The sequence below is a fragment of the Colius striatus genome, chromosome 1, assembly GCF_028858725.1.
Source record: "Colius striatus isolate bColStr4 chromosome 1, bColStr4.1.hap1, whole genome shotgun sequence".
NCBI classification, from domain to species: domain Eukaryota; kingdom Metazoa; phylum Chordata; class Aves; order Coliiformes; family Coliidae; genus Colius; species Colius striatus.
Genome location: NC_084759.1, coordinates 85,272,363 through 85,296,396, shown reverse-complemented (window position 1 = coordinate 85,296,396; position 24,034 = coordinate 85,272,363). Strand labels below are relative to the sequence as shown.

Here is a 24,034-nt window from a genome sequence, read left to right as displayed (position 1 = left end):
TATGCTTCCTTACCTAAGAAAATGAAAAAAAATCCTGGTTTTTGAGTCATTGAAGCCCAAAGTTTCTCTAGACAAGTTATCAATAAGTTCAACCAGAAGGTATTGTTGTAGCACAGAGAGATATCTGTGTGTTACCTGGAATCGAGCTAATCTAGTTACCAATACCAGTAAAAGAGTGATTAGCATGGAATTTAGAGTAGTACGTTTGTCTAAGAAGTTGAGCATTGCCACTTCAAAAATAAGTCTCAGTTTTCTTTTTGACAACTTCTTCATCATCCAAGAAGCAAAACTCAGCCAAGGTATCACTGCAGCCTCTACTGCGGCTCTGTCAATTATTACTTCTTTTTAAATCAATCTTAAGTGTCAGAACAGTGGTGGACCTGCTCAAGACACTCTTAACCTTACAGAATTTCTTTCCAACTTCTTGTTTGCTGTTCGGTGGAATAAAGCAGATGCATTGAGAACACATGGTTCCAGAATCTAAACTTAACTAGGAAAATATCTTGAATGAAAGAAGAATAAGAATGAAATTAAATACAAAAATGAATAGGAAGAGGTTCAACCAGGTTTAATGTTATTCTTTGTTGACAAACAGCAGGTTCTTGCAAAGAGACCTATTCTATGATAAAGTATGAAAAAAAAAGGAAAATTAGTGATGATGTTTGGTACTTACTGCACTTCATGAATTAGAAGATGTACAACTGAGATTTTTTTTTTAACAGTGGGAATAACAAATGAAAAGTTGACGGATTGTTAGACATTTAACTTAATTTCACATCTTTGGAAAGATATGTGAACAGTTAAGAACACATTAGATGATACAGCTGCATCCCCCTATTATTACACTGGTTGCAGAGATACCATTTGTATTCCATGCAGCTTCTGTGACTGATCCATACTGGAATCCAACCTGAAATAGAACTTAGATATAACTGCAGTATGTTCACTCTGTTAAAGAAACATGAAGAATGACAGACATGAATGGACAATGAGAATAGAACATTCATAACTGTTAGTGGAGAAGGTGCCTGTTGTTGGAACAGACTGTGCTTAATTATTACTATCATTGACAGAGTATATTCCTCAAAAGATGCCAATAAGGCAATTTCTGAGACATTTCCCTGCAGTACAGGCACACTCTGAACAGAGCACGGGGTAGCATGGAACAGTCCAACTGTTGTTCAGTTCCCTTGTTTGAATCACACAGTCTTAGAGAGAGTTCTGAAAGAAATATTCAATAATTCCATTGCTCTGAAAGTCACTGAATACATAGCAATATTATAGATGCTAATAAAAACAAAGTACAGCTATAAAGCTATTAGAGCGTTAGGGAGATGTGCAACTTTCATACTTTCCTTCCCAGCTCTGTACTCTTCTTGCGAAACCTGTACTTCTTTGTCCTAAGCTCAATGAGGAGTTCCCTGTTCAGCTAAGCTGGTGTTCTGCTCCACTTGCTTGATTTACAACACAGTGGAATTGACTGCTTCTGTGCTTCTACAAGGTGGTCAGCAGTTGTGGATCTCCCTTAAACGCTTCAAGTTTGCTCTCCTGAAGTCCAGAGTAGCAACTGTGCTCTCCTTCCTTCTCATTAACCTGCAAATTTTAAATACAACTATTTCATGATCACTATGGCCAAGATAGCCACCTGTCATTGCATCTCCCCCTACTACTTCTCTGTTTACAAGTAGCAATTCTAGGAGGACATCTTTGCTGGTTGATTCCTCGAGTACGTGTGATTAGAAGTTACCCCCTACAAACATCAAGAATTTCTAAGACCTGTTCGTAACAGAAGTATGATATTCCCAGCTGATGTCTGGGAAGTTGGTATCTCCCACAAAGAAAAGGACTGCCAATCTGGAAGTTTCTCCTAATTGCACATAGAATAACTCATCAATGCTTGCTTATATAGTGTCTTGGTAGTAAACATCCATTACAGCTTCTCCTTTGTTTTCTATCCCCCTAATCCTCACTCAGAGGCCCTCCATCACATCATCACTAACAATAAGAGCTATGCAATGAAACCTCTTTCTTACATGCAGAGGAACACCTCCACCTCACCTGCCTGTCCTTTGTGAACAGCCTGTAGCCCTCCATTGCAGCACTCTGATCATGGGACTCATTGCACTAGGTCTCATTAATACCAGTGGTACTGTAACTCTGGCCGATGCTTCCAGTTCATCCTGTTTGTTTCTCATATAGAGTGCATTGGTATACAAACTCCTCAGAACTACATGCAGTCCTTATTGCTTTATGTGCAAAAATATTTCTACTGCATCTCGTTACTTTAAGGAGCGGGTAACCTTATCTTATTAGAAAAGTGTCTTTCAAAAAAACTCTTCTACTAGTCACAGAACTGAAGCATATTATTTCTTTTCATACATTCACTTCAGTGTTCTCAAGAGTTGCATTGGTTTTACTCATTTCCTCCTATTTTCAAGTTTCTTTACTTTGACCTTTTCACAGACAAGGAATATTTTATCTTCTGCTTTTTGCAGTCATAAAGAATATTCTTTAAGAATCCTCTCAATAAAAAAAAAAAAAAAAAAAGAAGAAAAGTTTCTTATACATTTCACTGAAAATTCCAGTTAGGGCTGTAAAAAGAGACCTTTCAAGGGAGCAGGAGTGTATTTTACTTTTTTTTTTTTTTTTTGTAATCTGGATTTAGTCAGTTTCTCCAGATATTTGTTTTCTCAGCTGTTGTGAAAAAAATCCTTGATGTAATTGGAGTTTCTGGGCGTCACACAGACTACATAAAGCATCAGCTACAATTGGATGTGAATAAGAATGTATAGTTGAGCACCATGATTAAGTAGTCAGTATCTACTTTAGAAATAGACAGTCCTGACGTGCTATTTCTTAAATGTATTCAACCAGTGTATTGGTATGTCATGGTTGTTAGGGTCTTTCATGAGAGATTACAGGTTTATCAGTGCAGTTACTTAGTCACTGTACTTATTTTCTTAAAATAAAATGTCTTCTCAAACTATTGAGACGAGACATACAAAAAGGTAGATTTTGAGACTCTTTGAAATCATATACTGAAAATGGGGGAGGAGAATGACTCAGCAAAACTTTCCTAGTATGCACATCAAATGCAGAGCCAAATATTTGATCTTGTACTCTTGAATTTTTGGTATTTTCTAGATGAGCAAACAAAAAACATTTTTTGAAATATGTCACAGTGTATAAGGCAAGTTGAAGAAGATGTTACTGCAGATATTGGGAGCAAAGTGTATTTCTTTCTGAGGATTGTTAAGAAAAGTCAGCTGCTTAAATGTGAAAGATTTTTAAATGATTCAAGTATAAAGAGTTTTACAAAATCCTTTTTATAAAAAAGATTTGCTGTTTTATTTACACAACAGCAACAGAATGTGATATAATAGAAGTCAGATATGAAAAGTGGCATAGATATAGAGAACTGAGTTAGACGCTGTCGATAATTAGTGTAAATAAAATTTAATCAATCAGAATATGCTCACACGTATGGAGAAATTAAGTAATTGAGAACATATATGACAATACATCTGAGTGCTGTTGCTATTGCTGTCATAGACATCAAAGAAAATGATGATTCTATACCAATGACCAGGACATTTGTTATGTAATTACTTAATATTTGGACAGATATCTATGGTGTGTATTCATATGGAATTATGCTGAATAGCAGATAGGTAGAAAGGGAGCTGTGTAGATGTAGATTTAATGATCCTAGGACAAAGTTTATAGCTAAAATCAGTCTGAACTTTGCAGATATTGCACCTTCAAGGATCTAATATGGTACTGTATTACATGGGGTGGTATACCTTAAGTTAGTTTTGCTTTGCTTTGTATTCTGATAGATAATATTTAAAGTGTTCTTCTAGAATGGAGTTTAGAAAAATAAATATTTGTGCTCTTTGAACAGTATTTGGAAAGTGATTAAAAAGAGAAGAAAAAAATCTAAACTATTTATATACGATTTTTCAGTTAATATCAAATATATTATGCATCCTATGTAAGGAACTGATTGTTATTTAATAGTACTTACATAATCATCATTATATTAGGAATAAATAAATTTTTATTTGTGTAGATTACTGTATGTTTCTACCAACTCCATTTTCCTCTGCATACATACATAGATATGTAAGTATATATCCATTATATAAGTCCTATTGCAAGACAGAGTTGTAAGAGCTTCCATAAGTCATGGTGTTGCACACTTCAAGAATGAAATCTTTTCTGAAAAATGTAGTGTCTGTGAAAGTACATTCATTCTTTTTTAGTGGTCCTGTTTGAAGAAAATGTTTTTCTTATCAAAGACTTTGAATTTGGCTTGTATGAGAATTTAAAGGTGCAAGATATTGGCTATATTTGTGCAGAATAATTTATTCTGCAGCTGCATTACCAATGGAGAGATGTCTGTTCATGAAAACACTTTTGTAAAAACATTAAATCAAAGGTGCCAAAAACTTTGCTGCTTAACTTTAGGATGATTTATGCATCATTCAGTAAAAACTATAAGTGGTTTGTGTTTTTTTTTAAAATGAAGTATATAATTAATATCCATATACTTCAGTGTAAATTGGACCCCAAATCAACCAAATGTGATTTGCCTCACCATTTATATCTAAAGAATTTTAGAAATTAAGAAATTTTTTTCTTTTGTCTAGTGGCAAGTAAGGACATTTAGGGAAAATTAAATACTTGTCTTAGATTTTGTTAAAGAATAATAAGAAGCCACTTCTTGTTATTGGATTTCATTGAGTCATGTACAGTGTTTTTGATTAGTGAATTAATAATTATTATCCTTAATTGTGGGAATTATTAGGAAAGACAGATTTCAGATCAGAGTTCAGATTAGAAGCATCTGAGCTATGAGGAAGGATATGCTAGTGATTTTTTAATTAGTAATTAGCAAGCTAAGCATTCAAAGCTAAAAAAAAGCCTATTTGAACATAAATAAACTGAACAAGTGCTAGATAGTACAGATCAGCTAGACTGTCTTCTGGGCTTGGAGAAAAAATGCAGTGAAGGTCTTGTAACTGTCTTGAGCTAAACTGGAAATATAATCAGATTCAGGACAAATTAAATTAAAAAAAAAAGTCATCTTTTTTATAGTAAGATTTTTTGTTTTTCAAATCCATTAAATTAGTCAAAACATGTTTTTTGTAAAAGAGATGTACAGAGTAAGCATTATGTTATACACGATATCTTAAGTGATAAAGGGCCAATAAAAATCAATTGTGAATCAATATATATGGTAAAAGATACTATTTGTGATTTTTATTGAGATATGTACTTTGCAGTAGATGAAAAAATAAAACCAGAATAGTATACAGTGTCTTGCAGATTTCATAATGGGTGTTTTTTTGGGAGCAGATGAACAATTAGCATAAGATGCTCAGGCATAACTAAATAATTGCAAATTGTTGCAATAAAAGCTTACAGTGTGTCACACCCTCAGCAGTGTTAAGTCTCATCCTGTCTTAAACATTTTTCAACAAAAGCTCAAAGAAAATTAAAAGAAACTAATAATACTCCATTTATATAAAAATAAGGGAGAGAGAATGAGGTAGTGTTTTGTGTAATTTTAAATGTATACAGTTGCATATGCTACGACTATCTGGGAAATGTCAGTGGGATTCATGCTGGGGGTAAGCTTATAAGGTTTGTGATTTTTTCCACTCCAATATTTCAGATAGCGGTAAGAATTTAGATCAACTGTACTGACAGTGCAACTTAAAATCCAGATACATTTTTACTCTGATCACATCTTTGGACCACCATAATTACATTTCAAGTAGTTGTGTTTTGGGCATTTTAAAGTTTTGAAATTGAAGGGTTTTTTTGAGACCATGATACCAGAGACTTGATAGAAAACTGTGTTTGTAGATTACTATTGAAATTCTCTGTGAAAGTAAATTAGGATTGTGTTTTCACAAAAAATTTTAAATGTCATAGGAAAATCAGATTGTCCTGTTTTTGTTTAAAAGAAGTAATTACATGCAAACCTCTACTGTATGTTTCTTTCCAGCGCTTTGGAAATCGGTGGGCAGCCATTTGCAGGTGGACAGAAGATCGATGGGTCCTTCTGCAAGATATCCTTCGTAAATGGCAGCACTTTACAGAAGAGCAGGTGAGTAGTTTTCGCAGTTATAAATTGGAGCGTTCCTCAAAATACTGCACTGGGAAAGGCCTGACTTTTTATTCTCTTCTCTCCAATTTTATTTCAGTGCCTTTTTGATGCATGGCTTACTGAGAAAGAGAATGCTGTGAACGAAATTCATATAACGGGCTTTAAAGACCAAAGTGAAACGCTGACCAATTTACACAAATTATCTGTATGTATTTTTCATATGTATTTTATGTCCCGCTTCCTTACTTGTGAGTCTGAGTGCATATGGCTTTAGCTTACTCTTAGATAATATGATATAACATTACAGCTGTCTCATACTTTGAGAATGGATGTTGTCTCATGAATGGAATAGGTTTGTTCATGGCCTTGCTGATAGAGCAAGCATTAGGAACACATATTTTCCTTGATTGTCTCTTAAGTCAAAATTTTATGAACTGAAATAGTATTTTGATGTGTTAGAAATAGTTATACTTTTATACTGAAAGTGTCTCTGTTGATACTACTGATGTGTGAGATTGAGCATGTATGTATATCTACAAAGACGTATGCATATGAGTAAGTACTTCTTGTATACCAAAACCTGTTTGAAAAAGCTGAAAGCTCAAATCTTATCAAATGCTCACATTAGCATTTAGCTGAACTGTATTTTGGGAATCTAGTTACAGACGTAAAATGTACCTTTTTCAACCTGTCCACTCCCTCATTTTTCCCAAAATACTATGCATCATCTTTATGGAGGGAAATGTAGGTCCAAGTGGCCTAGAAAGATGCTATGCCTGTAGCTTTCAATCAATAAAAATGCTTAAACTTCAGGAACAATCATGGTAACTGTAGTTTTTTTTTAAATGTACTATATTTTATCCTCATGTATACAAATGTATAAGATTTTTTTAAAAACCCAACATAATTCATACAATGTGATAGTTTAATGGAACTGGTCCAGAATTAGTGGTAAATGTCCCTATTGATTCACAGAATGATTAAGAAGTTAGTATTTGTTGGATTTGATAGTGTTTTTTTCCACAAAGTTTGAGACCCCAAACTATGATTATGAGCATAAACACTGCAATTATAATACTATAATATTCTCTCCCCACCCCTTGTCTCTTATTCCCTCTATAACTCTTTGTGGACTAATAAAAATCTTATATTTAAAAGTGAAAACACTGATTTTGATTACTTAGAATAAGAACACTTAGAATTCAGTCAACTTCTTTGTAAAGGGAAAAAGTCTCAGTGTAAATGTTTCTTGGAAATTCTAGTAATCTAGTGCGTAAGCAGTCTTGAAGTTCAAATGAGGCTTTTGTTAGTGCATAATGAATTAGACACAACTCAGGAGGCCTTAGAATACCTTAATGAAGAAAAGTTTTTGGCAAGCAATTCAAATTTATTATTAGTACTAGTGGATTTCAGCAAGTTGCTGGAGGAAATAGGAGTGAAGTTGAAATGTTTATCAAATTGTGAAGTAGTAGACAATTAATGGTTTGAAAGTGTTAAGGGTAAGTCTTGTTTGAGTACCTGTTGGAATTGTTTGGAAGAGTGATATTAAAAAGGAAATATTTTCCTTTAGAAGTATTTTCATAAATTCAGTTAGTACAACAAATGCACACTGTTATTAAGTTAATTATATTGCCAGCTGAAATTGTTAAGCATTACTTTCACAAAAGCATTGTGGCGTTTCTTGAAACTGAGTTTATATTCATGCATTACCCACATGAAAATTCTTGTCAGAGAATATATTAGACTATTGGCTTTTAGAAATAAGGAAAAAATGGGATCATGGTATTCTGACCCTGACATGCAAATCATTTCTGTTTTTTGCATGTTATTTTGGGCATAGAAGTGTGTTTTGATGTAGTAAAGGAGAGACTGTCATGAAATATTGCCTTTAAAATTAGGCTAGCTTGTTCCAGAATTGTAAAGGTGAGTCTCTGAGGCAACAAACATATATTTTTTAGTTAGTACACCAATGTTTATTTTCTAACAATATGGTAGCTCAGACTCCCAGTTGTGTAATGATAATGTAATTTCCATCAGGAAATTACAGTATTAGATTGTTCTGTTAGATCTTAAGAATTTTAGGTTTTATACCATGATACAGCGTAAGAGCTTCCAGACTATTTTTCCTGTCTCATAGGCACAACTTGGCAAGATTAAGGTCATGTTCAGCCAGTTTTCAGTCTCTTAAGGCTGAAGGAAATTTCTGAAGGTATTATATTAAACTTATTTAACATTATGACTGTTCATTTGAAGTTCTGCAACCTTCCTACAAGGTTCTAGGCCTTTTAAAGTAACCAATTCAAAATAGATCTTTCCAGATGCCATTCACAATATGAAAAAAAAAAAGAAGTCTTACATTGCATTAATAGTTACATCACACAGTAACAGATACAAGGTAAAATAAGGAATAGCAGCTGGCAATTTTCATTCACATTTACCATTCAGAATCATTCTGAAATCAGGATTTAACTCCTGCTTGCAGATGCAGAAATACATTAGTGTTTGCCCAGTGTAATTTTATCTCATGTTTCTCAAGTAAGAGGAAATACACTGTTAATTTTAGTTGACAGGAATTTTAATAGCAAGCCCTACTAAATAAGCCCCTTAAAGTAAGCTTTCATTTACCAACGATTGTCAAACTGGTAGTTGATATGCATGTATTTGCAGACAGTAATAAAGATTTTTGATTAAATAGAAAGATTGACATTGCTCCTGAACCAACATGGATTTTTGGTTTAGGATTGCTGGAAGATTTTTGCAGCCCACCATTTGGTCCTTTCCCATTACTTGACTGCAGGCTCACCATTATTAACAAATATTTGTTCTCTGGTTCTTTCTCAGATGTTATTCTCCCAAATTGGGAGAAGGAGGCAAGTAAAAAAATTTTTAAGAAAACTATGTAAATGAATCTTCATTGTTCAATTTGGCATCAGAACACTCTTATGTATGGAGGTTGGGACATGCTCTGGACAGTATTTTGAAATCCATCTAACAGAAGAAAAGAGATTCAGGACGTTCTAAACATTACAATGGATGTGGTGGGTTAGCTTTGTCTGTGAGGTGCCACACTCACTTCCCTTCTTCAGCAAGGCAGGGCAGAAAATAAGATTAAAAGCTCATTGGTCTAGATGAGGTCAGGGAGATCACTCACTATTACTGTTATGGGCAAAATAGACTCAATTTAAGGAAGATTAATTTATTACCCTCTTATTCCCTCAGCTTTAGCAATGACGTTTTCATTGTCATTGAAATTAATGGGAATTCTTTTTTGTTAGTCTAGCAATTCACACCGTTCTAACATTGTATTAAAACTGATATCAAGACACTTCGATTTCTTCTTCATTTATATACTGTACCCACAGTATCTGTTTATAAAATTTTTTGTTCTGATAAAACTGTTTTTTTCAAGGAATTTTTCTGTTTAATAATCTCAAATGGTTTGTTTCTGAGGATTCATTTAGTATTTCTATGTGGAAATTTATCTCCTTTCTCATTAACTCTCTTCTGAGATCTGCTTAGTCTAAAGGTCAGAAAAACTGATAGGCCTTATTACTTTGTACATATATTAATACTGGCTTTCCTTACTTTTTTTTTTAAAAAAAAAAAAAATCTGATGTTGATGGGCAGTTGCTGTAGTTCTAAAAATATTTCCTTAAAGCAACCAGAGTGATTTGGGGTTTTTTTTCAGTTTCCATCAACTATTTATTCACTGTCACTGTAACTGTCTCTGAATTCTTACAGAAAGTGAAGGGTGATACAGTGCATGTGTATGCACTAAGCTGGAGGATGTGATGTACTGAGAATGTGCACCAGAAGTGGACAGACTGAAGTAAAATTTTACTGTCATTTATGGCACAGGCTTGATAGATTGTTTTGATGTCTTGTGCCTAAGTTTTGCACCCTGCAAAGTGAAGGTGATAGTGTTCATCTTTTTTGTAAAGCTTGTTGAGATCTACTGCAAAGGCATACAAGATCTATGTAAATACTTAGTAAATATTCCGTTAACATAGTTAAATCTTCTCTTGCTTCACTTAATTAAAATCTTTCACTCATTAGAAGACATAAATTGGATATTACACTATTTTTTTTCCAAAAAATTCTCTGTAGCTGAACAGTTACTTTGTAGCAGATGGTAGTGTTTACAATAAACGAAAAAAGGTTTTGGTAATGTTTAAGGAGAAGAAAAATAGCAATAGTTAAAAACTTGAAAACAGAAAACAACTAGTACAAGCTTAATCCAACAAATAAGGGAAGTACTTTGTAATATTCAAATATTGGAGTTTACAGTATAAACTTGACAGAAGTTATGACTGAGTTCTTTTATAATTCATTTAATAAAGCAAAAAATACTATTTGTTCTCTTGCAGATTGGTAAATTATATATTTTGTTACTAGCTCATTAGTATTTTATGTCTATTCTTGTAGAAAAGAACCTCAAAACTAGAGCGTATAATTGGTTATCATAGCACATTGACAGGTTTTCAATAAGGAAATGTGAAAAAATAATCTCCCAGTATATTTTTACAAGTTAACTGTAACTACCACAAAAGCATGTTAGGCAGTAGTGACAGAAAGTTTTAGCATTCTTCTCTTACTATTATTTCACTTATTGTACTCCACATCCCTGAGATTGAACACAAATAACTTCAGAATCAACAACTGTTGTCAGCTGTGGAGGTTGAAGGTTAATCACTAATTATGTTTCATACCATTTCTTATTATTTCAGTCAATGCATGTGGCAGCTTTCACATGAGCTTTTTCTGACATTGTAGGCAAAACAAAAAAGTAAAATATAGCAATCTTTGAAATTTCAAGATGGTAAATTTCTTTATGTCTTATCTACTCCCTTTGCTAGATCTGCTACTGCGAAAACAGATTCATAAATATTAAGTATGTTATCTGCTATTTCTTAGGGACATGTCAATCTAAATGTTGGTATTAACAGTATCTAACATTCTTAATTATGATATTTCAGATGACATGTAAATGGAAGGAGTACTGATTACAAAGACTAGAAATCTTTCTTTTTCTAAACTGTGATTTAGATTACAATTTTAAATGATGCAGCTACAGGAAAGTATATGCAGACTAAATTCTGTTGTCTAAATATTTGCTTAATTATCTCTTTCCTGGGGATTAGATTGCAGTCCTCAACTGCAAAGGGAGTTAAAAATTTGGCCATGGTTAGAACAGATTAGTGTGTAGAAAACAAATGCATAAGGTATGAAAAACAATGGAGTTAAGCAGTAGAGGCATTAAAAAAAAAACTGGTGAGAACTGGAGCTATGGATGACTCAGATCTGTGAAGAGACTACTTCAGAGATAGACTTGCAGGTATAGATCGCAGGCCCCTTTTAAGGGACTTTCAAGGTCCCTTGGCAGTTTAATACAGTAGAGGTGAGAAGACTGATAATTACTCCTTTTCAATTAGCATCCATAGATCTTAGCTATATAGCAGCTTGCAGAGCTCAGAAGTTCTACGCAGGAGTTTCCAGGCTCCCAGCTGCAGGGCCCTTTCCTTGGCACACTCCGCAGAGCTTCTGGAGTTCCTAAAGCTTCCCTGTTCCATGGGAGACTACTGCCATGCATCCAGAGCCTGCTGAGATCCGAGGAAGATGAGAAGTACATGATTCTTCAGTACAGTTACAAGCAATCTTACTTACTTTTTTTTTTTTAATCATACTTTGTGCTCAAGTATTATTTTTCTAGAAAACTTTTCCCACTTGTAAGTTGTAATTCTTAATATATTACAAAGTACACCAAAATTTAAAAGAAACTATGTCTCAGATCTTCATACAATTGTTAACATTAGTGCAGTTTTAAGGTTATTAATATCATGTAGCTGTTAGCTCATAGATTTATGTCGTCACCTGAGGCATGCTGTGATGTCTGGACTTGCTCCACCAGTCATGTTATATTGCTTTTTGAAGTGAAATATGTCCATTCTACCATGTAAACTCTGCTTGGAGTTTCTACAGTAACAACAGTATGGAAGTATAGGAATTTGTATGAAATACCCTTATCCATTTTTAGTTCTTTATGATGCTTCCTTTAGGATTTTTTTATAATTTGGTTGAGTTTGGAGTTTTGTTTTGTTTCTTTGAGGTTTTTGTTATTGTTTGTTTGGTTTTATGTGTATGAATTACTTTTCTTCCTACTGCTGTTTTGTTTAACAGATCCTTAAAGGAGATCTAGAAATGAAAAGACAAATGATGAGTAAGCTGAAGTCCCTCAGCCAAGACCTCTTTGTAGCTGTGAAAAATAAAGCAGTGGCTCAAAAATTGGAAAGTCGACTTGAAAATTTTGCCCAGCGCTGGAATAACCTTGTGCAGAAGGTGGAGAGCAGTTCCAAACAGGTTCGTTAAAAACGTCATTGTGTCAGTTGGTGACAGTCAAATCCTTTGCCAATCAAATGACTGAAATATTTGTGATGATGTTTGTCATACTATTTTTTTTTGTTGTTGTTTTTTTTCCCTGCATGACTGTTTAAGACATATTTCAGTCTTAGGACAACATAATACAACTGTAATAGAACATTCCAGAGTGGTATTTATTTAATTAGGTTTTGATCTGTCTTTGTAGTGTTGATTACTTTCTTGGATTGATAACTATGTTTTCAGGGATGATAAAATCAATACTGAAAATCCTCCAAGGATAGACTACTTTGCTTGACACTGTTTTGGTATGCTGTTGTGGGCACATTGCTTTACATTCTGGAGACATTGGACATTCAGTGCTAACTGAAAGACCATTTCCTAAGGCACTGTTACACAATTAGATACTGTGAAATATTGGCAGCATATTTTTTCTCATGTCTTTTTGTATAGGTGAGGCAAGTAATGAAGTTTATACTTTTGTTCATTACAGAGCTTATTTACACATTTAAACTGGAAAAAAAAATGCCTATAAAAGATTTAAAAGATCTCCCTGTCATGGTTTAGGCCCATCAGGGAACAAAGGCCACGATTAGCCTCAAGTACCGAAGAGGCTGAGAATTGCTCGAGGGCAGGGAGGGCTTAATTGCCGCTTAAGGTCCAGGACAAAACAGACCAGGCTACTCGGTTTGGGGAAGAAAACAGAAAATAATTTAATGCAACATCAACTAAAACATACCCCCAAAAACCCAAAACATAAACAAAACGAAACAACACAGAGTAATACATCAATGAAGAGTCCAACCAGCCTTTTTAAGAACACCTTCTTGCCACACCTCCCCTCTTCTCGCGCTCAGAGCCCTGATCCCGGGGTTTTTACCTTGCAACCCCCCCGAACGGTTCCGGGGGGCAGGCAGTGGGGGTTTCAGTTATTCTGTTCCCAATAGCTTCTGCCGTTTGTCCCTCCTCAGGACGGGTGAACTCCACACCAGTCCTCCCTGCAAGTCCGTGGGGTAACTCACACGCATGGCAGCCCTGCACGGGCTGCTCCGACGTGCACCCAGTCCAAAGGCTGCAGCTCCTCTCTGCCTCTCGTGTGGGGCTGCTCTGCGGCACACAGGCTCTCCAGCACAGCCTGGGCCATGGCCGTCTCCCCACACAGTCCCTCGCCCGTCCGGGTTCACTCACATGGAGCTGCTGGTGGCTCTCAGTCCTGCCACGGATCTCCATAGGTTTCAGGGGCACAGCTTGTATTCTCACCATGGCTTGCAGAAGGATCTCCGGTCTACTGCTTCTCCTTCCTTCCTCCTTCTCTGGCTGAAGGGTCCGCGTGGTCGCCTCCATCTTGTATCACTCTTACACCTCCTGCCTCGCATTTCAAATTCCCGTCCTCTAAATAGTGATGGCAGAGGCGCCAGATTGGCCCAGCCGGGCCGGAGGTGGGTCTGAACCCAGGAGCCGGGGGAGAGTCCACAAACTCTTTACCGGGTCTTCACTGCAACCCGCTCCCCCTGTTACCAAGCCAAAAGCTGCTCCTTGCTAAACCAGAACACTCCCTAATCATAAACTGGGGAGGAGGGTGACAAATACAATATTTTTCATTAAATTCAATCAGAAAATGCACATTTTATTCATCAAACTTAGGTACTGGCTTCAAAACCAGCTTTTATTTATTTCATTTATAATTCTCAAAGTCCCTTCATAGTTACATTTTTGTCATTAGTTATTTCCTCTGTACCTCTTAATAGTGTCACTAAATTATTAACTTGTTAACAAGATAAGAAATTAAATGGAAGAGACAAACTCAGCTTCAGTTCAAAGCTGGCTCTCCAACTAGATATAGGAAGCATTTATATATCCCAAAAGAAAAATGTAGAATGTAGAACACAAGTCTTCTCACATTTAACTGAATTCATTGCTGCTGAATTTAAGCATCTAATCAGAACTTATGGCTGAAGTTTCTCCTACAAATAGGTGGATAGCAGTGATGTGTGAGAGAGCACTCTAAAAAGCAGTGAGAATGTCAGCTTTCCTTCATTGAGCACACAGTGGAATCAAGGACAAGGACAACTTGCTTAGACTAGATGCATAGGTTTTAGAAACTCTTAACCTGCCTTTGGCGAGTTCATTATGCTTCAGTAAAGTGTACTGAAAACCTTCCCAAACTGAAGAAAACACCATTCCTCATCTGAACTTCCCCACTCACATACATACATTTCATCAAAGAACAGATGACAGCTCCAAAAATGAGTATTAAAGAAAATTATGAGTTTATCAGGATGGAGGGCACTCTCAAAGGCAGTTATAAATGATGGCATGAAATGCAGGCTGCTATATAAAAGAGAGATAAAATAGCATAAAACTACTGAAGTGCTATACACACATCGTACATATGTTTGCCTGTAGAGGATGAAAAGGGAGATTTAAATTTGTGCGCTCTGAAAAGAGATGAGTTTTAACATGTTTCTAAGATGAGCTTGCTGATGTGAAACTGCAGGCAGGCATTGTATTTTAAAAGCCTGTTAATGTGCAGGCTTGTGAGTCACCTTAGCACTTTCCATATGATTTTGTAGTGGTTAAAGGCCTAGTTTGTATTGCCTCTTCTCAGAGCCATATTTGCTTGTCAGGAACTGAGAGGAATGAGAAAACTATACTGTCATTATTTGGACCATCTTTGAACAATGCATGAAACATACCATTTCAGTGATTAGATTCAAGAGTTGAGATTTGGGTTTTTTTGTGCTTTTTTTTTTCCCTCCAGAGAAGCTAATAAAAAAATATTCCTCTTTTCTACTTCCTTATCTTTTAAAAGATTGTCCTTTATCCACTAATGTGTGTGTATTCTTTAAATGTGAACCAACTTTGTCTTGCAGTTACATTGCAGTGTAATCTTAAGATTGTTTTAGTCTTAACCAGTCTCTAATTAGAATCATTGAGCTCCACATTCACATCTCCATTCTCCTTTTGAAGTATGTAGTATTTAACCTCCACTCCTATTGATTAAGCATCAAAAATACTTCTTTACTGTTTTGACATGTAAAACAGTATCGTGTCCTGACTGCTCTGAGCATATGGTAATTGCACTACCTGCCTTTGAAGCACAATTCCCAATTACTAACTGAAACTGTTACTCCTATTTCATAGTATGTTGCAGATGATTCCTGTAGTGTCCTAGCTGTGTTTTATTCTATTTTAAACCTTCTTCTCTGCAAACTACATCCTGATATTGATTGGCAAATGAAAACATGACAGGATATGACCTGGAGTGTCAGAAACAGCATCCTGTAATTGATTTTTGGATAAAACTGAGTGTAGTAAGAATTTTGTGAAAAGAGGAAAGGGGGGGTAGACTATACTCAAAACTACATATAAGGACCAGGAAATTATTTGAAGTGTTCTTAGCCACAGAGTCAACTCAAGGAGAGATGATATTAGGTATTATCCTCAAATATTGTAGAACTCATGACATCAGAAGCTTTGCCTTTTCCTTTCTGCCTGCCTCCCCCTACCCGTGCATTAAAAAGAAAATTAAAAAAACCACTGTGTAAAGTTGTAGTAAAACTACACAGAAATATTTTCTTAATACTGTCATGATTTCTGTAGATGAAAATATTTAAGTCAGTGTAGCATGTGGAGGGAACTAAAGCAAGAGTATTAATACGTAATATTGTAGTGATTAAAAAAAATAAACTGGATGTTTTTCTGTTCCAAAGAATTTATGTAGCTCATACATTAGCTGAGTCTCAACATTTCACAAGCAGCTTACTCCAGCTGACATAATGAATCCAGTTTAAAAAAAATAGTTCTGCTCTGTTTTGTAGTCTTGTGAGTAGTAGTCCAGGTTCCACTCTAAAGCCTAGACAGCTGGTCATTTCTAGAAGGAAAAGCACAGTATTGAGCTGACTGCTCTAAGGAAAGCTGACAAAATTACAGTGGTAATGGGCTTCCCTACACACTGGCAGACTGAACAAAGAATGGAAAGAATTTTTGGTTCAGGATTTTTTCAGAAGACCATCTGAAAGATTCATCAATGTTAGCAGGAATTTGGATTTTTTTTTAGGATTTTCTTAGCATTATTGATGTTGCCTGCTGAGCAGAGACTGGCTGCTGAAAGTATCCTCCTTTCCTTGTCATTCTATTTTTCTCAATTTAAGAAAGCATTGTGGGAAAGGTGTTAATTATCTGCTATACCTCTTCTCCATTGTTAGAAGAAACACTAATGTCTCAATAGCTAAGGTAACCCTTATCTGAATTTTTGATGCAAAAACTAAGAGACCATTTATGTGTATATACTTTTATGGAATTTTAGGTATTGGCATTCCTGTTGTTTAATTGGAAAGTCTTTCTAATTCTTGCACATTGGCAGTAAACTAAGAAGCAAGGCTCTTCTGGTGCACAGCTTTTTCTGCTCTGGTATAAGATAAGCTTCTTCCTTTCATTTTCCATTTCATTGGCCTTAAACAGTGAGGTATTTATTGGAGCTATAACTAGAGCATTTTGACAAATGAGCCATCATCTGACAGAACCAAAAAAAGAAGTGACCCGTTTCTCCTGAATTAAAGGAATTAAGAACAGCTACCCACATTTAAGTGGAAAACTTATAGTTTGGTGTTGTATAGAAACAAATGTAAATTGGCAGTACATGTACAATCAGTATCTTTCATTCAAATATGATCAGAAAATATTTCTGATTTTTTTTTTTTTCTACTGCAGCTGAACCATATGAAGGGTTTGTTTTCATATTACTGGGCAAAGTTAAGACATTTGATTGGTGGTGTTTACACTATTACATATTATGTGTATTAATTTCTGTTATGTCCCCTTAACATTAGTTTGTAATTACAGAATAAAACTGATGCAAATTAATTTGTCTTGTTGTGCATATTTTCTGATTTAAGATTTCCTGACAGAAAGCTAACTACCCTTTTGTGCAAGTAGGTTGTGATGAATTATATTCCAATTTGAAAACTATTATAATCGGAAAAATAACAATTGGTAATTTAGAGCTATTACCATGTCTGTATCACTTCTTAAAGAATATATTTTCAGAATGGAGACAGAGTAACATATAGCAATATTTTATATATTTACTGTCATTCCATTTCCTCCTAAAATTTACCATTCATTTATTTTCTTCATCCAGTGAGACTTAAAGGGAGTCAGATGTTCATTCTGTTTAGAATCCTTTCTAATTTTGATACTGACTTCTGCAGATACATTATTCACACAGCATGAGTCAGATAAAAGAATTTGATTGGAGTTGCATATCATGTTTTTTTTCTGAAGGTCAGCCTATGATCAGATGGGACCATTTTTTCATTATTTTCTATTGCTGCTCCAAACAGTGAGCAGTCATTACTGAAGTCTTTCAAACAATGTGTGACCTCTGTTTTTATACTTCTCACAGATTTCACAGGCTGTCACTACCACTCAGACATCACTAACACAGACAACTGTAATGGAAACTGTAACTATGGTGACCACAAGAGAACAAATCCTGGTTAAGCATGCTAAAGAGGATCTCCCACCACCTCCACCCCACAAAAAAAGGCAACTCCTTGTGGAATCAGAAATTAAGAAGAGGTGAGAATCCTTAAGAATACTTACAGAGTTTGAATGACATTGAAAAAAAAACCCAGTTATTTGACTGCAGTAGTTTGCTGTATACTTTTTTGAGGTTAGAATTATATTTCTCTATTACATTTATTAAAGTACTGATCATTATGTTTCTTACTCAAAATGAGTTATGGATTTTTTCATACTTCTAGTCCAACTATTTTGCAGTATATAATATTCATCATTGCATCAATACCATTATGATAGTCAGTAGAAGTCAGAAAAAATGTCATTGGAGGCATCCCATGTGACTATAGTCCTGAAACTTAAAGGACAAGAAGCATTCCATTAGTTCTGAGCTTTTAAAAATTCTTTAAAAAGATTTTAAGAAATATTTAGAATACTAGTAGTGTAGATACTATATGGTTTCTAAAGTTTGAGTTGTATCCTTTCTGGCTTGTGGATCAGCAGTAGAAATGATAGTTCTGCAAAGACAGAATTAATATTTGTTAAAACATGCAGTATCATTATTTAGAGATGATGTTTCCTGTGTAACTCAACAAGGGATTTTATACTGATACTGAACACTTGTTAAAGTCACAAGTAGAATTGGCTCAAGCACTAAGTTTCTGATTGACATGCTAGGAAGCTAGACTTCAAACACTCTTTGTAATGTTTGTTTTGGAAATATTTTTTCATATACAGATAATCATATAGCTTCCAATGTAATAGATTCAAGGACTGAAAGAAATGTAAAACTGCATTCAATGTCTCATTTATATAGAAAATATCTTTAGTTCATTGTGTTTTCAGTGATAAGTTACCTTTGTGTAAAATAGTCTTTAACTTATTAGGAAAATATTTCAAGAAGAGGTGATATCTGACTTTTTTTTTTTTAATTGAAGGAGTGTGTCATTGAAAAAAATAGATACTTAGAGGCTTAGATACTTTTTTTTATACATAGACATCTGAAGTGTGATTTGTCTTACCCATCTTCAACTCTTCTAAAAGTGAAGTTTCTAATTTAATCTCGTTAAGGATACTATGTATGTCATGTAAAAAGAATATTTCACCTCCTTTTTGTTAAGTTGCATAAATACTTCTCCTACAGAAAGTGCTTAGACTAAATAAGTATCTTCATTCGCTAAATTTTAATTAATTTAATCTAATCTTCAAAGTCATGATTTGGAATCTGGATTTTTTTTTACATAGCTTACCATTAAATAGTGAGTTATATTTTACTCATATGTTCCCAGGAACTCAAAGAATGCACAATGATGACTATCAACAGACTCATGATTCTTGAATTAGTTCAAGAAACTGTTACATGGGAATTTCTTTTACTTCACAAACATTATAAACATTAGTGTTAATGTTTCAGTGGTAATATACAAAGATCTCAAATAGGATTGAGGCCCTGTTGTCTTATATAGAAGTTTAAACCTATACTGACACATGATCCCTGCCTTGAAAATATTGACCTTCTTAATTTTGAAATTGAAAAATTAGGAATGACAATTTTTTCAAAAATTGTTATCTTGAAGTGTTTCACTTTTGTTCCTTCTAAAATGGAATGGTTTAAGAATGTTTTTAGTTCTTGACATAAAGATAAGAAAGTGAAAAGTGAGTCTAATGTTATACAGGAAAGCATTACCTTGACTAAAACAAATGAAGTAGAGGGATTTTTTTAAGCCTATACTGTACCATTCTTGAAGGAAGTTGTTGCTATAAATAGTTATGTATTATTGTAAAATTGGAAACCAGTTTGTAGTTGAAGTTCCTTTTTCATCTACTAAGTATGTAATGTTAGTCTATATTTTCATTCTTGCTTTATTTTTTTTTTTTACTTTAATTATGAAAGTCAGATCAGCAGACTACATACTTCATCATGCGAGGAAACTACTGGAGAGCAGAAATTAGATGGATTGTAGGAATTTTTTATGTTCAAAACTACCTTGTTTTGTACAAACTGAGAATTTAAAATTCATTGTGTTTTATCTGTTTCCTCTCTAAAGTATTGCAATTAACAAGATTATATATAAATTTGAAAGATCCTTGTACAGAAGATAGATTATATTATCAACTAGGATTTCCTACAGCTCTATAATTGGCATACCTGCTATCCAATTTACTGAGTGATAATATATTTTACCATTACATAAAAGGTTTCCGGGGGTTTAATTTATATTTTATGCTAGCTAAAACATATTCATTCACCATATAAGATTCTATTTTTTTTTTCATAAGAACAATCTATAGTTTTCTAAGATGACTACATAATTAAAAAAGTTGTGGTTTCTTGTATATACTCAAAACCAGAGATCTTTTCAATGCTACACAGGTTAGACTTATTTTGAGCTGGTAGGAGGAAAGCTGCATTCAGACAGGAAGAAGGGAGTTCCTTGTTTAATACACTGTAGTATAGTCTAACTAGTTGAAATAGTACTTTGTGTGCAGGAGTTACTAGTTTTATTTTAACAACACAATCATACCATCACATAAGAACTAGTTCAGTATGACTGTTTGTTGAATACTCATGAGTGAGCCTATAATATGGTAATGTGTAAAGTCAACAATGTTAGAAATTACCAGAGTTGTGCAGCTGGAAGAATGATGGTTGTATTATCTGAAGGTAATGTTTTTCCATTGAGATTTTTTTCCCATTTCTAACTGTACAGCCAAGAAAAGACTTCATAGAATCCTAGAATGGCAGGGTTGGAAGGGACCTTTAGAGATCATCTAGTAAAACCCCCCTGGCAGAAGGAGGGTCACCTAGATCAGGTCGCATAGCAACATGTCCAGGCGGGTCTTGAAGACCTGCAAGGAAGGAGACTCCACAACCCCTCTGGGCAACCTGTTCCACTGCTCCGTCACCCTCATAGTGAAAAAGTTTTTTCTTATACTTAAGTGGAACTTGTTGCGTTCCAGCTTCATCCCATTACTCTTTGTCCTGTTGCTAGCTACAGCAGAAAAAAGGGATGCCCCAATCTCCTGACACCCACTCTTTAGATATTTGTAAATTTTAATAAGATCTCCCCTCAATCTCCTCCAGACTAAACAGCCCCAGTTCCCGCAGCCTTTCCTCGTATGAAAGATGCTCCAGTCCAGTCCCCTGATCATCTTGGTGGCCCTGCGCTGTACTCTCTCCAGAAGTTCTCTCTCCCTCTGGGCCTGAGAAGCCCAGAACTGGACACAGGACTCCAGATGAGTCCTCACCAGGGCAGAGTAGAGGGTGAGAAGAACCTCCCTTGACCTGCTGGCCACACTCGTGGTTGTATTCCCAGTCAGTTATTTACTGAGCCCATTGTTGACTGCAAGATCTTTCAGAGTTTTTGTGTAAATTTACTTGTACCTGCACCCAAGGACAAACAAAGCCACATTACTGTATAGCTTTTGGTTTTTGAGAATGGGGATTCTCAAACTGCCTCACCTACATTATTCTGTGTTGTATGTGTGTGTTTATGTTCAAAATTTTCCCAGAGCTCTTAATCAGTAAGTAGTGATGATTATGTACTGCTTAGTTTTTATTTGATCAAAAAAAAAAAAAAGACAGCAATTACTGAGTGCTGGGAAGTGCTTTCTGCAGATGTGATACAATACGTTGCATACTCTTGCCTGATATTTTTGCAGCTGGAGGAGAAAGATACATTTCAGATTGGGACTTTTTTGAGGTTGTAAATAATGCTTCAAGGTTTCATCAGCTTTTTTTATCTGTTCTCAACCTTCATAGCACTGCTGTAAAACAACATTTTTACATGGCTCTGTTGCCCCATGTTTGGAAAGATTTGTGCTCCAGAGTTGCATTCCTGTGATCTAAATGTTTTAGATTGGAGGATGTGTTAGAGGTGCATTGTACCCCCAGTTTGAATTGTTAGGTGCTTAGTTTGAAGGACGAGGAAGGAATAGTTGGCTACTCTTGAGTGTTGCATTAGTGGGCTATGTAAGCATATTTTCTCCAGTTACTTAGCTGAGCAGAAACAACAGATAACTAAAAGTGAAGAATCAAACTTTCTAGAATACTACTTATGTTCACATTTCCAAGTACTTTGTAAAGATTGTCTCCATTTATACTGAAGAAACTGAGGATAAGCAATTGGACTTGTAGACCAATAGCATACATAGGAATGAATGGCACATTTCCATTGCCCCAATTGACGGTGGCATAAATGCATGGAAAAGAAGCTGTTGATTTTTCTTGCCTCTTAATACAACTTTTTATCAGAAGTAGTAGAAAGCCCTCCTAATCCCGCCCCCCTCCCCCAATATAGACCTACCTTAAAAATAGTGCCTTAAAATGTCAGAATAATTCGGGCATATGCTGACTTCTATTATTGTTTGTTAGAAAGCTTCTTTTCCCAAAGGAATAATCTGAAACTGTGAAGATAAAAATACTTGGAGCTGTATAATACAGGTCTTGAATGTTATGTATTAGGCATTAAGAACTTGAGATAAATGTAACACAGATTAAGTTTTAGGATGATAAAACACTCTGTAAGCGGGAGAAAGAGTGGCAAGGTAACATTTTCATTTTCATGGTATTTACATATTCTGGGAAAAGCAAGTCAGTTGTGACGATTAAAAAATGTGAAAATTAGTCTGTTCCTGGTATATTTTTAAGTAGCAAACAGATTAGAGAAGTTTAACATTTAATTTATAAATATTTGTAATATTAATATTTTTTAACAAGGTCCAAAGATACCTTTCTTTGCCATTTAGTAACTAACTTTGTATATGCTTCCTGATGTTACAAGGAAAGTTGTTTTTCCATAACATTTTTATGAAAATAATGTTAATCTTCAAACTGAAAGACACTTTATGCCCTTTGAAGAGAAAGACATGTTAAAATAGGATAGTTGCTCCATCTAGTGTTCTTATTTAACAAGTGTTAACATTGTTTTTTAAAATACAGAGGCCTTTATTTCTTTGAAAATTATTATTCTTGGGATTCTACTGCTTCATCACTTTAAAAAGTTTGGATTTGTATAGAAAAATACAATGAAGGGAAAATTACAATGACTTAGTCAAAGTGAATTTTTATAGGTATTTTTTCAAATATACAATTACTTTCCAATGAGTTAGTAAAAAATAAATGTTTATTGTTCATCACTTTTACAGTATCTCCATTGGACTTTTTGACCCTTATCCTCATATTGAAATGTTGCTTTTGTACCTTTATATAACAATGCTTAGCAGAGCTAGAAAGAGTAAAGCCATGTCATAAATTTCCTAATGGTCCTTGGTTCCAGTGTTACATCTGTGTGGTCAGTGTTAGAGGAACGGAAAAGGTGACTGAGACACAGTAGGGTAGTTTTGTATTGTTTACAGGAGGAGTAATTTATAACAGTTTTAAAGAGTAAGAAGTATGGGTATGAGTATGTTGAGGTCTGTAAACATAGACACTGTATTACTTCCTAGTGCTCATTGGCTTTTAACCCTTCGTCCTTTTTATGACGTGAGAAATAGCATAGTGACAAATACGTTGAGAATACATATGCACATTTAGTGTCTGAAATTTCCTCCTGTCTTACAGATGTGGTACCAGTTGGCATGCACTACAATGCATGATGACTGGAATTGAAACCACTTTTCATCTCTAGCCACTGACTGTTTGCTGAAGGCAAATGGTGTTAATGAACATACACTACAGAACCTCTAGATTTTCATTTGCCTAAGATTTACTCACATATGAGAAATGTGGTGGATATTACTGATCAGGCTGCGAAAGGTATAGTTTATAACCGTACCTTACCAGTGATAAGATAGGTAGTTGACTAGTGAAGCTACTGAAGGAGATATACACTGGGGATCAATCTGTTTTTTTCTTTAATACCTTAGTGTGCATTACAAAAATGCACTGGTCATAATGTTGATGAGGCTGAACTGAAGAGTAGAGTGTAGAGGGAGGTCCATAGGAAAAAAACAAATAAGCAAAGGGAAGTGTGAGACTATTTCTATTTGTTGAGAGAAGGAAGCGGTGAAACCACT

At 34.9% G+C, this 24,034-nt stretch overlaps 1 protein-coding gene across 9 annotated transcripts in view; it reads left to right on the top strand.

Annotated features, from left to right (window-relative positions):
* The window catches only part of DMD (dystrophin), a 1,219,670-nt gene that overhangs the window by 489,213 nt on the left and 706,423 nt on the right, over positions 1–24,034 (top strand). For all 9 annotated transcript variants that reach the window (XM_061999893.1, XM_061999885.1, XM_061999868.1 and 6 more), the window contains exons 13-16: positions 6,017–6,118; positions 6,216–6,323; positions 12,296–12,475; positions 17,901–18,076. In XM_061999893.1, coding sequence (XP_061855877.1) covers positions 6,017–6,118; positions 6,216–6,323; positions 12,296–12,475; positions 17,901–18,076 — 566 coding nt within the window. The remainder of the gene's footprint in view (positions 1–6,016; positions 6,119–6,215; positions 6,324–12,295; positions 12,476–17,900; positions 18,077–24,034) is intronic.